Here is a 14,936-nt window from a genome sequence, read left to right on the forward strand (position 1 = left end):
TGTATGTTGTTTTAAATCTGAAAGAGTAATTTCTGCAAAAGGAGAAGTTATACCAATCTGCAGTATTTATATGTGTGTCTAGGTTCAGCCTATCTTGATACAGAATGGGCAGAATTTTCAAGAGCTGAGAACACAAGGCTGTGTCTTGTCTCTGAAAAGGACTGTACCTGAAAGAAATCGTATAACAGAGAGTGCTTGCAGGGTATCTGTACATTGAGTGTGTGTATTGTTTGCCTTCGAGCCTTTTCCAACTTATGGTAACCCTGTCACAGGATTTTCTTAGCAGGTTTCTTCAGAGGGGGGTTGCCTCTGCCATCCTCTGAGGATGAGAGAATGTGACTTGCCCAAATTCACCCAGTGGGTTTCCTTGGCCAAACGGAAATTTGAACTTTGCTCTCCAGAGTCATGCTCCCATGCTCAAACCACTACACCATGCTGCCTCTCGGTGTACATTCAGTGAGTATCTTTTTTTTAAAAGGCCATTCAGCAGGTACCCTTAAAAACAACAACAGCTTGCAATGCACCTACAAGACAGGAGAGCTGATTATTATCAGGATTATGGCAAGTAGAAAAGAAGGAGGTCAATACCACCCCTGAAAATGCTAATTACTCATGGAGGGGAGGGATACCCATCCTTCCACTCACTCCCAACTCCCCCTCCCATGCACACACTGTTAAATAACCATCCATCCCCTAGTTGTCTTTCCATTTAATAAGCAGATGTAAAAGTGCATATGGTTTCACTGAATCCTCAGTGAAACCATTGACACTGCAAATTTTCCAGTAGTGAAAGAATTAAATACAGTACAGAAAGAATTAAATACAGTTCTTGGGGAAAGAGGCAGGAAATAAAAAATATCATCAAGCAATAAGCAGTTAACATAACTTTTGTATAAAATCCTAGTATCTCCTTGGGCAACTTTTCCCCTCTGATAGATTCATTCAGGGAACAGGGTCGCCAGACTGAACACTTCAGCAAGGTCCAATACTATTAGGTCCTAGTCAGGGATGCCCTGGAAGTAATAAGAGGGGCTCAAACCTATTCTGGACAGAGCAAGAACCAAAGATTGAGAAGCTCCACTCAACTTTTCTCTCTCCATTTTCCCTTCCCCATGTACCAAGCCCCTGAGGAAGAAACAGAATGCTCTAACAAAGGGCTGGATTGATCACTGGCAGGAGGCTTTTGAAATCAGACAAGGGGCCACATGAAATCAGACCAAGGGCCATATGTGTCCCCGGGACCGCAAGCCAACCATTCCTGTCCTGGGCTGGTCGGACTACTTCACAGGCCTCCACGAGGCTCAGCTCAAATACAGTGTGCCTATTGCCTCTGATGAGGAAGATGAGAGACTGGAAAATGATGGTTTTGGACAATTCCCAGGAGTCATTCAGATGTCTTTTTTTTATTTGTTTGTTTAGTTCGACAATGAGAATCATCTCACTCAAGCATTCCGAGTTTGTTATTCACACTATGGAACCGTATTGATGCACATCGCTGGGAGTTTGGTTGCTCACGTGTGTCAGCACTTGAATAAAGATGGAGTCGACAATGAGAATGCCTTTGGAACACGTTCAAGGTATACAGAGTCTATTTAGCTCTATTTGCATTAGTTACTCACACTACTGACGATGCAAATCTTTTTTAAAATCTCAAGGAAACACCTGATATCAATTATCCCGGATTAAGTGGGGGTTTTGGCAGCTCCCACAATTTAATCAGGTGCATTTGGAATGCGTAAGAACAACGGAAATTCATCCTGGATTCATCCTGGATTATTTTCACAGTATGAATAACCCCCAGCATCTCGGAACCAGCATGTTCACTTGGCCATTCTGACTAGAAGGTTTTGAGCATTGTAGTTCCAAGTAATAACTATTCCAAGCTCTGAGGACTCTTACACACTATACAATTAGAACGTTTCTGGGACCACTTGCCCTGGCCCCATCCTATGCAAACATGGGATTTGTAGCTTAATGAGACAATTCAAATTCTATTCCCCAGAGCTCACAAAACTTCCCATCCCAGAATTCCATAGGATGCACCCCTGGCAGTTAAACTGATACCATAGTGCTATAACTATGTAGTGTGAAAGAAGTCTGAAAGGATCCAACCTCTCCTTTGTGTCTGGGGTTCTTGTTGACCAACCTAGAATGCAATGAGGGAACATATGAGGCACAGTACACCCATCTGAACAGTCCAGACAACAGAGCTGAAGGACAAAGCGGTAGCATTTATTACCATTTACAAACTGTGTTATTGATACAAATGTTTTAACCAATAACAATATATGAATATCAGAATATATTACAGCACATTAAAACATCGTACAGGTTGGCAAACATACAGAGCGATTTGGCTTGTACCATATTAAAAAAATGTACAAAAAGGTAGGGATGGGGCGAGGAGAAGGAGGAAGAAGAGAAACACCCATGAGGCCCTTTAGTCGCCTTGGTCAATTTACTCGGTATGTACAAAGAGAACGAACAGACAGGGAACCCTTTTTGGATTTTCAAAGTCCAGCAAAATCTCAAGCAGGACGTATTGCCATTAACACAAGATTAAAATGTCAGAGTCAACAGGAAAAGGAGAGAAACATGGCCACATTTTTGTTGTTGTTGTTGCAATCTTTCCCAACCTGGGAGCCTCCAGAGGTGCTAGACTACAGTCCCCATGTTCCCCAGCCAGCTGGAGATAATGAAGTTTGTAGCTCAAGACATCTGGAGGGTGCTGGGTTGGAGAAGGCAGTTTATTGTCTCCACTAGCTTCCCTGTACTTCTGTGCAGGAGGAGGCCTCAAAACCAAATCAGGCCCACTGAGAGATAGGTACAACCTAGCCAGTGGCCAAACTACAGAGAAGGGATCCAAATGATACCACTAGTAACTATTTCTCAGCTGTCTATTTTAGAGTGATAGAGGGGAAGTGCCTTCCTTTTAAAAGCAGGACAGTAGTTGCTAACTGGGCCCTCAGTGCTATGAGGAAAGTAAAATGCATGCAGTTCCAATACTGTACTGAATTTGTTGTTACTGTGTGCCTTCAATTCATTTCCACCTTATGGCGACCCTATCACGGGATTTTCTTGGCAAGATTTGTTCAGAGAGGGGTTTCCCTTTGTCCTCCTCTGAGGCTGAGAGCGTGTGACTTGCCTAAAGTCACCCACTGGGTTTTTATAGCCAAGTGGTGATTGAAACCCTGGTTTCCAAAGCCATACTCCAGCACTCAAGCCACCACACTGACGCTCTCATAGTGAATTTGCCTCTCTGGAAAACATGGGAACTACTACTTCCACAGCAACCAAGTGCGTCAAGCTGGGCAGACTTGCCAGTTATGATGTCTCTTCTGTTTTCTTAGAAACATGCCCTTGACATTATGGCACTCTGACAAAATGCAGAATGACGGGAGAGGAAACCCTCAAGGTTCTCCCAATTTTTATTTTCTTGTAAGCATAACATTATAAAAAAAGAATTCAAGAATAATAATGAAGGAACAAAGACTGCTCAACCAGCAACCCCAGGGAAGGAGAAGCAGTAAAGAGAGGGGAGTTGGGAAGAGTAGCTTAGAAAATGTATTCCTCATATTAAGAGCATTCCATCAGTGGATCAAAGAACATTTGGGAGGTTCTGGGTTTTAAGATATATGGCAAGTGCAAAGAACCTTTAGCTTCCATATGTTTAGGGCTACAACTTTGAAAAGCCCTTCCACTGTCCATACTGAGTTGTTGACTCAAAGAAGAAACTAGAGACACATCTCAGACAGACATTAATACATGATGTCACATCACATAAAACCATAATTATTAGTACACAGTCTATGGCCAGTATATACTTATTTAATGTCAAAATCCAGATATTCCTGATTCAAGCCCTCTCAAACCACTTAATGGAAAAGTCAAAACATGCAACCAAAGGCTGAGGTTTGTAGATTTTTAAAAATATCTACTGTACTTATGATTTTATATAGTCACTGAAGAAGGCCTTAAGAGTCTACACAAACCAAAAGGCACTAGTGTTTTCAAGCTAATAAAACAACCGTCTTTGGGACATCTTGAGATGTATCTCCAGTTTCTTCTGTGGATTTCATTAGATATTCCTAAGTTCCTTCATCTTTCATATGGAGCTGTTGGTCAAAATGTTTGGAGTGTCAAATATTCCCAAACTCTGAGATATGGATATACTCTACCTGTGATTATTGGCCTGGTATGCCAAAGTATCCCAAGAGCACATCCCTCTTGCTATCAAATAACTTTGCTACCTGCTATGAAAGACATTAATGGTGGCTCTGCACATTCCACATATTGATCAGACTGGTGACAGGACAGCATCGTCCACCACATCTTAGCAGGCTAGTTTAGGGTTGCAGGTGGGCCCTATGGTACACATCCTTTCCTGCCATGCTCAATCTATTGCTGAGAAGACCACCACACCTTGTCCAACACAATGCCCACCACTGGCAAGTATCCACAAAAGGGTTTCTTTCCCATTCCCAAAAAGTAGGCCATCCGTCTTGGAAGGCAAAATGCTTTTGAAACCAATGAGAAAAAGTTCCAAAGCAATTTGTGATGCGTCAGCAAAGAAAATAATAGAATCATCAAATGTTGAGAGAAAGAAAAGTCTATTCCCCTGTACAACATAAATCTACGCCATTCTTTGGATCTCAGTCAGACTTTTGGTCTGACCCAGCAGGGCAAGTTTTATGCTCTTGCCTGTGGGGAAGCCTGGACGAGAGGACTGGGGTGAGATGACAGGACTTTGCAATGCTAGGATTATTCTTCTAAATATAGCTCATAAAAAGTAGGAACAAGGAGGGGGAGGAAATGCATTGTTCTTTAAACATCACATTGTGCAAGGTCCAACGAACAACCTAGTGAAGCTTCATTTTTTCCTCTATTTTAATACTTTCCATAGGTAGCAGCCAGGAAGCAACAGCAGCCTTGCATTCATCCTATTAGGCTAGTATGATTTTGTTCAAAAGATTGGAACATGTGGTTTAAGACCTGGAGAGCACAGATGTATTGCCAAACTGCTGAATATACTTTCTGCTTCTCCGCCTCCTTGGCTCCATGCAAACATGGCTTCTGTACACCTATCTGTACAACAGGGGTTGTTCCACACTACACAATTATAGCACAATGATTCCACTTTCGGGAATTTGCTCTTGGTGGAGAGGTATTTAGAAGTCTCAGAGAGCCTTGGTGCCCCACAAACTACAAACTTCAGGATTCCATAGGCTACAGCCACGGCAGTTAAAGTGGAATCATAACACTATCACTGAGTAGTGGGGGAAAACCCTAAATACACCTCAAAAACGATTTTCAAACATTGGCTACCTTTGTGAGTTCAGCTGCTCTCAAGAGTCAACCAGGAGGGAGAAAGACCATTAAAGATTCCTGGGTTTTGACATCCAGGGATACAAAATGTGCTTGGGTCATGTTAGCCCTTCCTACCCTACAAGAAAAAGGGAGGGGAGAATCGCTCTAGATTTTTTTTTCTGTATAAGAAAAATGCAAGAGGATTCAAGCTGACAGAAGAATATAACTCTTCTCATCGGACGTTGTGCGTTTCTACCTGGCAGTTTTGAATGTCAGCAAAAGAAAAGATACTACCTTTCCCCACTCCAGAGTTAAAACCACAAATCTGGTCTGTTGCCTTCACACATTAATAAATAAAGTTTCCTTTTCAAAGGCACTGTATTTATTTTTTTAAACTCAGTTTACAAGATCTTTTTTAAAACAAAGAGAAAAAACATGCAGAAAGGTAACAAACATTTTCACCCCAAGATTTGGGATGAGCTGACTCTTGACTGTCCCTAAGCATACAGAGCTGGGAAAAGTCACTTTTGGGGGGCTAGAATTTCCACATGCCCCAGCAAATGTGGCCACTGGCCATGCTGGTTGGAAGATTCTACCCGCTGTTTAAAAACTTACTTTTCCAAGCACTGCAAGCATGGGCACTTGTGCAAGTAACAATGAAGATGAGAATTAGATGACACAGATCCTAATTTCAGTGGGTTCCATGGACTCAAGGAGTGCATTTTTCCCAAGCTTTCAGAACAGTGGAATTTGCCACAGCCAAGATTCATGCACTCTTGGTTTTACATGCTCGTTACTCTTGGAACACAAACTTGGGTTAGATCTACACTACCCATTTAAACCACATTCAGCTACCACAGCTCATGCCAAGGAAGTAGAAGAGTGTGTGTTGTTTTTCTAAAGGAGACTCCAATGAACCTAGTAGTCTTGTCTTCAACAGTGGTCAGACAAATATATTTGGGCATGAAGGTGGTTGATTTTCTCTGCTGTTGGTCCCCAGCAACTGCCATTTTAAATATGGAGGCTTCCACTTTTAGCTATGATGATTCTGGGGAACTGCAGGCCAGCAAGAAGCCAAGAGACCTCTAAGAAAGAACTCATAGTGCCCCAACAGTTCCTACATTCTATGTTAGGAAAATATGACAGCTAGATTAAATCTGAAGTGCATATGTACTCCAAGAGACAAACAGGCAGGCAGAGACACCATGCATAAGTGAAAGAAAGTTTGAAATGAAATAAAAATAAAATACTGCTCCAACAAATATGTGCTTAGCACAAGACCCAGAGTGCCAGTGTTGCCAACTGCACTCAGAGCTTGGAAAAGGCTTATTTTTTAAGACTCCTCAAGCTCTCCAGAATGTCTATCAGCTTTGCTGGCTGCTTGGTCTAGGGTGATAACAAGCAACTGGCATCAGTACTGACCAAAGGCAGAGCAAGTTATTTTGAACGATTCCCAGAATCCTTGCTGGCTGAGGAATTTGGAGAACTGCTGTTTCTACAAAGCAGGATCCAAGTTCTGCAAAAACATGAGAGCCACATTCATACCCTTACATTTCTGGGCCATGTCTCTGCCTCTTGCTTTCACAACTCGTTGTGTTGCTAATAGTGGTGCTGGCCCTCCATTCCCCAAGGCTATGTTTTCACATTGCACAGGCCATGCCAGCACTGCCTGCCAGCCCTCTTATTACCTCTTTTTACACACACATGCACACAAGTGTGCCCAGATCTCCTTTCTGACTTTAAAACTGTATCTTGGTCCCGTAAGAATTTGGAGCAGAAGCAATGAGAGGTTGATGTAGGAATATGGGTCTAGAAGGACACTGTAAATGGAATGAGAATGTCTGCTTGAAGCATTCAGAGGTGGGGCTACAGTCCTATGACAAAAGAGCACAAGAAAGCCACATGTGCTTCAAGGAAAGAAAAGTCTGGCAGGTTTAAGGCTGTGCATTTTTCTTTCTCTCTCACTCTGGGGCTGTGCATTTAGTCTCAGTATAAATTGAGGGCACAAATAAAAATTATTATTAACAAGAAAAGGCTGCAGCTTTTACACAGATGCCATCATGCAGTTATGTCAGCACATTTCTGTTTTTTAAAAAATTAAAAAAGGGGAGGACACAATGAATTTTTGTCTCTTTTGCATTATTTTTTTTTCTTAAATTAAATCAAATCAATCAATAGAAAATAAGTATGTATAATTTCCCCATCCCACCCACCATTACCCCTATCTACACATAATATACTTATTTATAAAACTCAAGATCCTCCAACAAGGGGGAGGACAAAAGAGCCATTCGTTGCTTTTTAAGTCAGAGCCGACATCGCTGGACCACCATTCACCATGGTCTTGCGTCCCCTGCTGGCCAAGGGCTGCATCTGGTGGCAGTTCGAGGACCCATTGAGCATCGCGCCAGAGGTGGAGTTGGCAGGAATGCTTACAGTGGTGGTGTTGGAGCTTGGGGAACCATGAGAAGGTGTGGCAGGGCTGGGTAAGGAGGAGGAGGTGGTGGCTGGCAAGGTGGCGGGACTGTTAGCCTTGTCACTGACAGATTCACACTCTGATGCCCCACTGGTGTTAGTGCATTCTGAGTTGGGAGGCTGGGAGGAGAGTTTTAACCTCTTGCAAGCTGGCTGAACGCGGTACTTCAAGGGAAGAGGACCATTCTGCAAAGGGAGAGAGAGAGCAACAAAAAGGAACATGAGTTTGAGAGGCTACTTCCAGTCTTTGTGTCATTCACAACCTTGGATTTACCACAGCAAGTTCATTTTATACAGCAGCGGAAGATGCCTTTGTATGGGTCCACTCCAGTGATGTGAGTTTTCCAGAAAAAATAGAACTGCAACATTTTGCAGAAAATTTTCCAGTGCTCTAAATAATGTTCCCTGATTTAGGATGTTTTGTTTAAATATTATATTCAAACATGTTGAAAGCTCTACATGCAGATTATTTTACTGGAATATATGTAAAGTAAAGAGAAGAAGAACACATACTTCCCTTATCTTTAACAGAATATGACTACAGCTGAAAGAACACTACTTTTTTTATAACACATCCCTAAAAGACAGCTATACCTAATATATCTTTTATCAACAGTTTAACTTTCTTTTGCTGAGGGAGAACCATAGTACCTTCAAGCTTCACTTAATCACTCTCTGTACTACTTAGTCCCATTTCAACCTGAGACAAAACTGATTCCATACAACTAGTTAAGCATTATTTTTCAATAAAGGATGGATGCGAATCTTGACTACCTATACTTGTGACTGACTGAGAGACAAGAAATTTTGTGAAACAGAAGCAATCTTAGCAGTGCATTCATTCATGCAAAAGGATATTGTAGTACCTCTTGAGACTAAGAGAAAGAAAGAAGTTGGTAGCATATGCTTTCATAGGCTTAATTCTACATTTTCATCCATTTGTTAAGTCTATTCTTCTAAGCACTTGGGTTTAGAGACAAATAACTAGAACTTAATATTCTATATTCAGCCTATCTAATATGACTGATTATAGTAGAGCAGCCCAGGTATCTATGGATAAATATGTATGTGTGGTGTGGGAAATGTTCCATATAAAAATGGAACACCAGAACATTTTCCACAGCACATCTTTAGGTCATTCCCCCGCTTGCTCTCCTCTATCATACCATACTATTGAAAAATTCTATAACTTGTAGTTAAGAACAAAGACTTGCATACTAATAAAAGATTTTACCAATCTCCCTTATGACACATACCTGTGTGGAACAAGATATGTATGGCCAGAGGGCTCATAAGATTGCTGGCCCTCTCCAACATGGCTTCATTTACTTCCTTCTTTCCCTCCGTCTTAAACCTTTTAACAGATTTTAATAAAAACCAAAGTATCTTTGTCACTCACCCTTCGCCAAGGATAGATGTAAGTAATGTCCATGAGAGTGTAATATTCTTTTAGAGGCTCATCTTCATAAAGAACTTCCACCTAATAGATGAGATGGTACAATTAAAGAAGAAATTATGAACCTCCCAGCACAAACACAGATGGACAGGTTGCCTACCTGTAACGGTATTTCTTCGAGTGGTCATCTGCGAATACATACAAATGGGTTGTACTGCGCCTGCGCAGTGCCTTCGGAAACTTCTGGAATCACTAGGCAAAGTACACTTTGCAACATGCTGAAACTTTTTGGCGGTAACCCCGCCCATCCCCTATAAAACCTCCGTTCCCGCTCTTTTCCCCAGTTCCGCAATTTTTCCGCCATGTAGGCGACAAGAGAATGAGCCAATCTGAGCAGGACACTGAGGGGAGGATGGGCGGGATTTGTATGTATTCGCAGATGACCACTCGAAGAAATACCGTTACAGGTAGGCAACCTGTCCTTCTTCTTCGTGGTCTCTGCGAATCATACAAATGGGTTGAGACTGGCAAGCTAAGGTCAGTGGAGGCGGGAGTGTCATGACACCTGAAAGAACACCAATATGATTGGTACCAATAAAAAACAATGGAGAACCAAAGGTAGTTGTATGGTTTGTTTATAAACTCTCAATAAAGAACACATCCCACCTCAAGATGTAAGCCCCGAGTCTTGTGCTGTCAATTTTTGAGGTCAGCGGTTAAGCTAAAGTCAATGCAGTCCTGACAGCAAAACAGCTCTCCCAAAGGTAGCGTCCCTTTTTGCTCTCGTGTCCAACCTATAATGTTTAATAAAGGTTAACGGTTGGGACCATACAGCAGCTTTACAGATGTCATCCAAAGGGACGCCGGATAGAAAGGCAGAAGAGGCCGCTACCGCCCTTGTGGTATGGGAGCGAACCCTAGCAGGTAAAGGTTTGCCCAGGAGTTCGTAGGACAGGAGAATAGTGCTGGACACCCACTTCGAGAGTCTTTGGGCCGAGACTGGGAGTCCCTTTTTCGGTTCCGAGTAGCACTGGAACAATCTATTGGAACGGCTATGGTCCTTAGTCCTATCCAAATAAAAAGCTAGGGCCCTACGAACGTCAAGGGTATGGAGGGTCCTCTCGACGTCGGTAGTCGGGTTTGGAGCCAAAGTTGGCAAAACAATGTCCTGACACATATGGAAAGCAGATACCACCTTGGGTAGGAAGGTAATGTCCGTTCTGAGAACCACTTTGTCCAGGTGGAATCGTAAGAAGGGCTGGTCCCGGCGCAAGGCACAAAGCTCACCCGCACGGCGGGCAGAAGTAATGGCCACCAGGAAAACCGTTTTCCAGGTCAGGAGTCTAATGTCTGTGGTGGCCAAGGGCTCGAAGGGTTTGGACTGTAGGGCCCCGAGTACTATGTCGAGGCTCCAGGCTGGAGTCGGCAAGTAGACCTGAGGGTGCAAGTTATTACATCCTTTTAGGAATCTTTTAACAAGGGGATCTTTGAAAAATGAGGGTTTGCCCTCGAATTGGAAAAAGGAACAAATAGCCGACAGGTAGCACTTGACGGACGTTAGGCAGAGTCCCGCATTAACCAATGACATCAGAAATTCAAGGACCAGGGGCGTCGTTACCTGGTCTGGTGAAAGATGTCTATCTGACAGGAACTGAAGAAACTTTCTCCATTTCAGCCCATATGACTTTTGGGTGGCCGGCTTCTGGGATGCCAAAATGACTCTCCGTACCGGGGCTGACAACTGCGCTAGGGACGGATTCTCCAAGCGACCAGGGGAAGGGTCTCGATGTCCGGGTGTCGGACTCGTCCTCCCTGGACTGTCAGAAGGTCTGGCCTGGGCTCGAGCCGGAGAAAATTGGCTTGAGAAAGGTGAAGAAGGCAGGGAAACCATGGTTGTGTCGGCCACCAGGGCGTGATCAGGATCGCCTTGGCCGCTTCCGTGGTCATCTTGGCCACTACCTTGGTGATGAGCGGGAAGGGGGGGAAAGGCGTATAGCATCATCCCCGACCATCGAAGCCCGAACGCATCTCCGAGAGAGCCGTCGTTCGGCGTCCGGGAGCAGAACTGGGGACAATGGGAGTTGTACACCGTTGCAAACAGGTCTAACTGAGGAGTTCCCCATCTGGTAAAGAGATCGTGAACTGTCTGTGGATGGAGTCTCCATTCGTGGCAGGATGACGGAGACCTGCTGAGTAGGTCTGCATGCGAGTTCTGGATGCCTGGTAAGGGTACCGCTTGAAGCATGATGTCCCGGGTGATGCACCAGTCCCATATCCGGAGGGTTATGTCCAGGAGAGTGCGGGACCTGGTGCCTCCCTGTTTGTTCACATAGTACATTACCGTGGTATTGTCTGTTCTGAGCTGGATGACTCTGCCTAGTAGAGAAGACTCGAAGGCTTTCAAGGCCTTCTCCACTGCTAACAACTCTAGAGCGTTGATGTGGAGTGTCCCTTCGTCCCGGGACCAGATGCCCTTGGCCCATAAGTCCATGACATACGCTCCCCATCCTTCTTCGGACGCGTCTGTAGTGAGCACCAGCTCTGGCTGAGGGAGCGAAAAGGGCATGCCGACGCAGACGTTGCGGGAGCTGAGCCACCAACGGAGGGAGCGCGCGACAGGTCTCGGGATGGTCAGCTTGCGGGACGGGGGGTCCTTTTCTGGGTCGAACGCCGACAGGAACCATGACTGCAGAGGTCGAGACCGAAGCCTTGCCCACGGTGTGACGAACGTCGTCGACGCCATGTGACCCAAGGCCACCTGGATGTCTCTGGCTGGTACTCGCCTCTGGGCGGTGCAGTGGTTGACGGCCCGAACCAGGGCCCGAAAGCGGTCTGGAGGCAGGTATGCCATACAGTCGTTGGAGTCGAGGATGGACCCTATGAATTTTATCTGCTTGGTGGGAAGCAGCTGGGATTTGTCGAGGTTGACCACCAGTCCTAGGTCCCGTAAGAGCTGGAGCGCCTCTGAGATGTGTCGGCGCAGTTGTTGAGGTGACGGGGAGACAAAAAGCCAGTCGTCTAGATAAGGGAAGACCCTCATGCCTCGACGGTGGAGATGAGCTATTATGGGTGCCATGCACTTGGTGAAGGTGCGAGGTGCTGTAGACAGGCCGAAGGGGAGGACGTTGTACCTGTAGACCTCCGTCCCGATGGCGAAGGCCAAGAACCTGCGGTGGGACTCCCGGATGCTTACATGGAAGTAGGCGTCCTTCAGGTCGATGGTGGCAAACCACAGATCCTGCTGCAAAAGAGGTAAGATAGAGGCTAGCGTTACCATTCGGAAACGGCGGTAAGACAGGTAAGTGTTCAACTGTCTAAGGTCCAATATGGGTCTAACACCTCCATCAGGCTTAGGGACAGTGAAGTAACGGGAAAAAAAGCATCCCGGTATGTCAACAGGTTCGACAGGAGAGATGGCTCCTTTTGCTGCAAGGGCGCGTACTTGGTCGAGAAGGGTGTCTGAGGGGGATGTAGACAGGATAGCTCCAGTTGGTGGGAGCTCTTTGAATTCGAGGGCATAACCCCTGCAGACGATGGTGAGGGCCCAAGAATTGGTGGTAATGGAGGCCCAAGTGTTGGTAAAGGGCCTCAACCTGTCAAGGAAGGACGGGACAGAGGGAGCGACGGAGTACGCTGCGTCTCTTCAGGCCCTTTTCTTGTTCTGATCCTGATCTTGCCTCCTATAGTTTTTCTTATATTTAGGTCCCGACCGGCGACCCGAGGAGGAAGAGGATTGAGATGGGAATCGCTGCCTGGACTGTTCCTGGCGCTGGAATGGCCGGTCTTGTTGATAGGGCCTCTGGCCCTGGCCATACCACTGGCGGACCGCCGTGAAGCGCTTGCGGGAAGATGACTGAGGGGAGGAGGACATACCGTGCTTTTTTGCCGCTGTCCTCATCCTGTATTTGAAGTTGAGCCTTTCATCGGTCTCTCGATGGAACAGGCCCTCCTCATCAAATGGCATGTCTTCGATGGTCGTACGGGCGTTCTGGTTCAGGTCCGACGACCGTAGCCAAGCGTGTCTGCGGAGCGCTATAGCAGCCACCATAGACTTGGCAGAGCAGTCGGTAGCATGCCTGGCCGAGGTGATAAGCCAACTCCCGATGGAATGGGCCTCATCGCGGACTTCTGAAAGAATTGTCTGGGAGTCATCTGGTAGGTCTGGTACAAGGGGGGAGATCTTCTCCATCAGCCACTGAATGTAAGCTCCCATGCACGCGTTGTAGTTTGCAACTCGCATGCCCAGAGCCGACGAAAAATAGGCCTTTTTGGCCAGAGCATCGATCTTCTTTGCCTCTCTGTCCGAGGGCATCAAGGAGGCTTTCGGGGTCGATGCTCGCTGGGATCCCTCCACAATGGCTGAGTTCTGTTTAGGATGTCCGAACAGCCATGACGGAGTAGCTGGAGCGATCCTATAGAGAGACTCCACCTTTCTGTTGTTGGATGAAGTCGACGAGGGAGCTTCCCAGGAGCGCTTGGCCAACTTCTCCAGCGAAGGGAGAAGGGGAATCGCCGGTGGGGTTGGCACCTTGCCATGGACCCGCCTCTCAATCGGGTCAGATGCTTCATCCTCAACCTGGGAGGTTTTAATGTCCAGAGCATTAGACATCTTTATGACGTGCTCTGCGTAAAAAAAAAAATCATCCGACGGTGAGACGGCTCCAGGCTGGGCGAAGTCCTGAGAGATGGACTGGTAGTCATCTTCCCTGGAGGATAGGGAATCGCCTCTGGGGCGATAACGGGCTCGGGATGATGTTTCGTCGTCCGACTCGAGCTCCACGACCTCCAGATTGGTGGGGGCGTCCACCCGGCGAGGTGAGAACGTCGATGCCCTGGAGGGTCTGGAAGCAGCCCTTGGTCTGGGTCTCCGGTCCCGAGGTTGAAAAAGAGAGTCTTCATCATCCCGAGGGACCAGTTTGTAATATCTGTCGGTTTCAGTATCGTAATAATACTCCGGTTCCCTATCTCGAGATGGCGATGGTGAAGCCACTCGACGGGTACGAGTTGGCATAGGAGTGAGCGAGCGGCGGTCGTCTCTAGAACTGACAGGAGAGACCCGGTCTGGTAGCGTGGGTCGGGACCTCAATGGTGACTCGAACCTGCGATCAGAGCGTTCATCAGTTTGAGGCCTAGATGCCCGTGATGCCATGCGGGGGTCCGATGGTCGACCCTCGACACCCGGCGATCTCCGATTGGTGTCCGCGCGCTCTCGATCAGGGTCTGAACGGCTACGTGACACCTCTACGTCGACGGCCATAGACGGATCTCGTTCGTCCTGGTGACGGCGCTTCACTACACGGTCTCTCTCTAAAGAGGAGGTGCGGGGTCTCTTAGATGTGGAGGAGCCCGCCGCCTTAGTCGGTGACCTGGTCGAGCCGGAAGGAGTCAAGGCCTTGGTGGCCGAGGAGGCCGAAGTGGAACCCGACTTCGAGGTGGAGGAAGTGGGTGCCTTCGGGACAGAGGATCTCGAGGCTGAACCCTTATGGGAGCTCGAGTCCTTTGGGGTGTCGCGACCCTCCTTGGGCCCCTTTTTGTGTTTCTTGTCTTTCTTCGAAGGCCGAGGGACTTCTCCCGATGGTTCCTGGTCTGGAGGGTCCGGGGCGGCCGTCCGCGCCGGTGGGTCATCTGAAGGCTCCTGGGTTGGAGCTTCGGCGACAGTTGGCAAGGGGATCGCAGAGGAAGAAGAAGAAGCCCCCGCAGAAGACATTGCCCCTGATGTGAAGACCTTGGTATATATGGCAGCCTTCAACCTGGTCTC

At 46.6% G+C, this 14,936-nt stretch overlaps 1 protein-coding gene across 11 annotated transcripts in view; it reads right to left on the bottom strand.

The window, feature by feature from the left end:
* Positions 1-2,211: 2,211 nt before the first annotated feature.
* PCGF2 (polycomb group ring finger 2) overlaps positions 2,212-14,936 on the bottom strand; it is a 67,487-nt gene continuing 54,762 nt past the window's right edge. For all 11 annotated transcript variants that reach the window (XM_042474806.1, XM_042474805.1, XM_042474810.1 and 8 more), the window contains exons 9-10: positions 9,182-9,262; positions 2,212-7,968 (exon numbers count right to left, since the gene is read on the bottom strand). In XM_042474806.1, coding sequence (XP_042330740.1) covers positions 7,609-7,968; positions 9,182-9,262 — 441 coding nt within the window. In that variant the 3' untranslated portion in view covers positions 2,212-7,608. The remainder of the gene's footprint in view (positions 7,969-9,181; positions 9,263-14,936) is intronic.

The sequence above is a fragment of the Sceloporus undulatus genome, chromosome 6 (assembly GCF_019175285.1).
Source record: "Sceloporus undulatus isolate JIND9_A2432 ecotype Alabama chromosome 6, SceUnd_v1.1, whole genome shotgun sequence".
Taxonomy (NCBI): Eukaryota; Metazoa; Chordata; class Lepidosauria; order Squamata; family Phrynosomatidae; genus Sceloporus; species Sceloporus undulatus.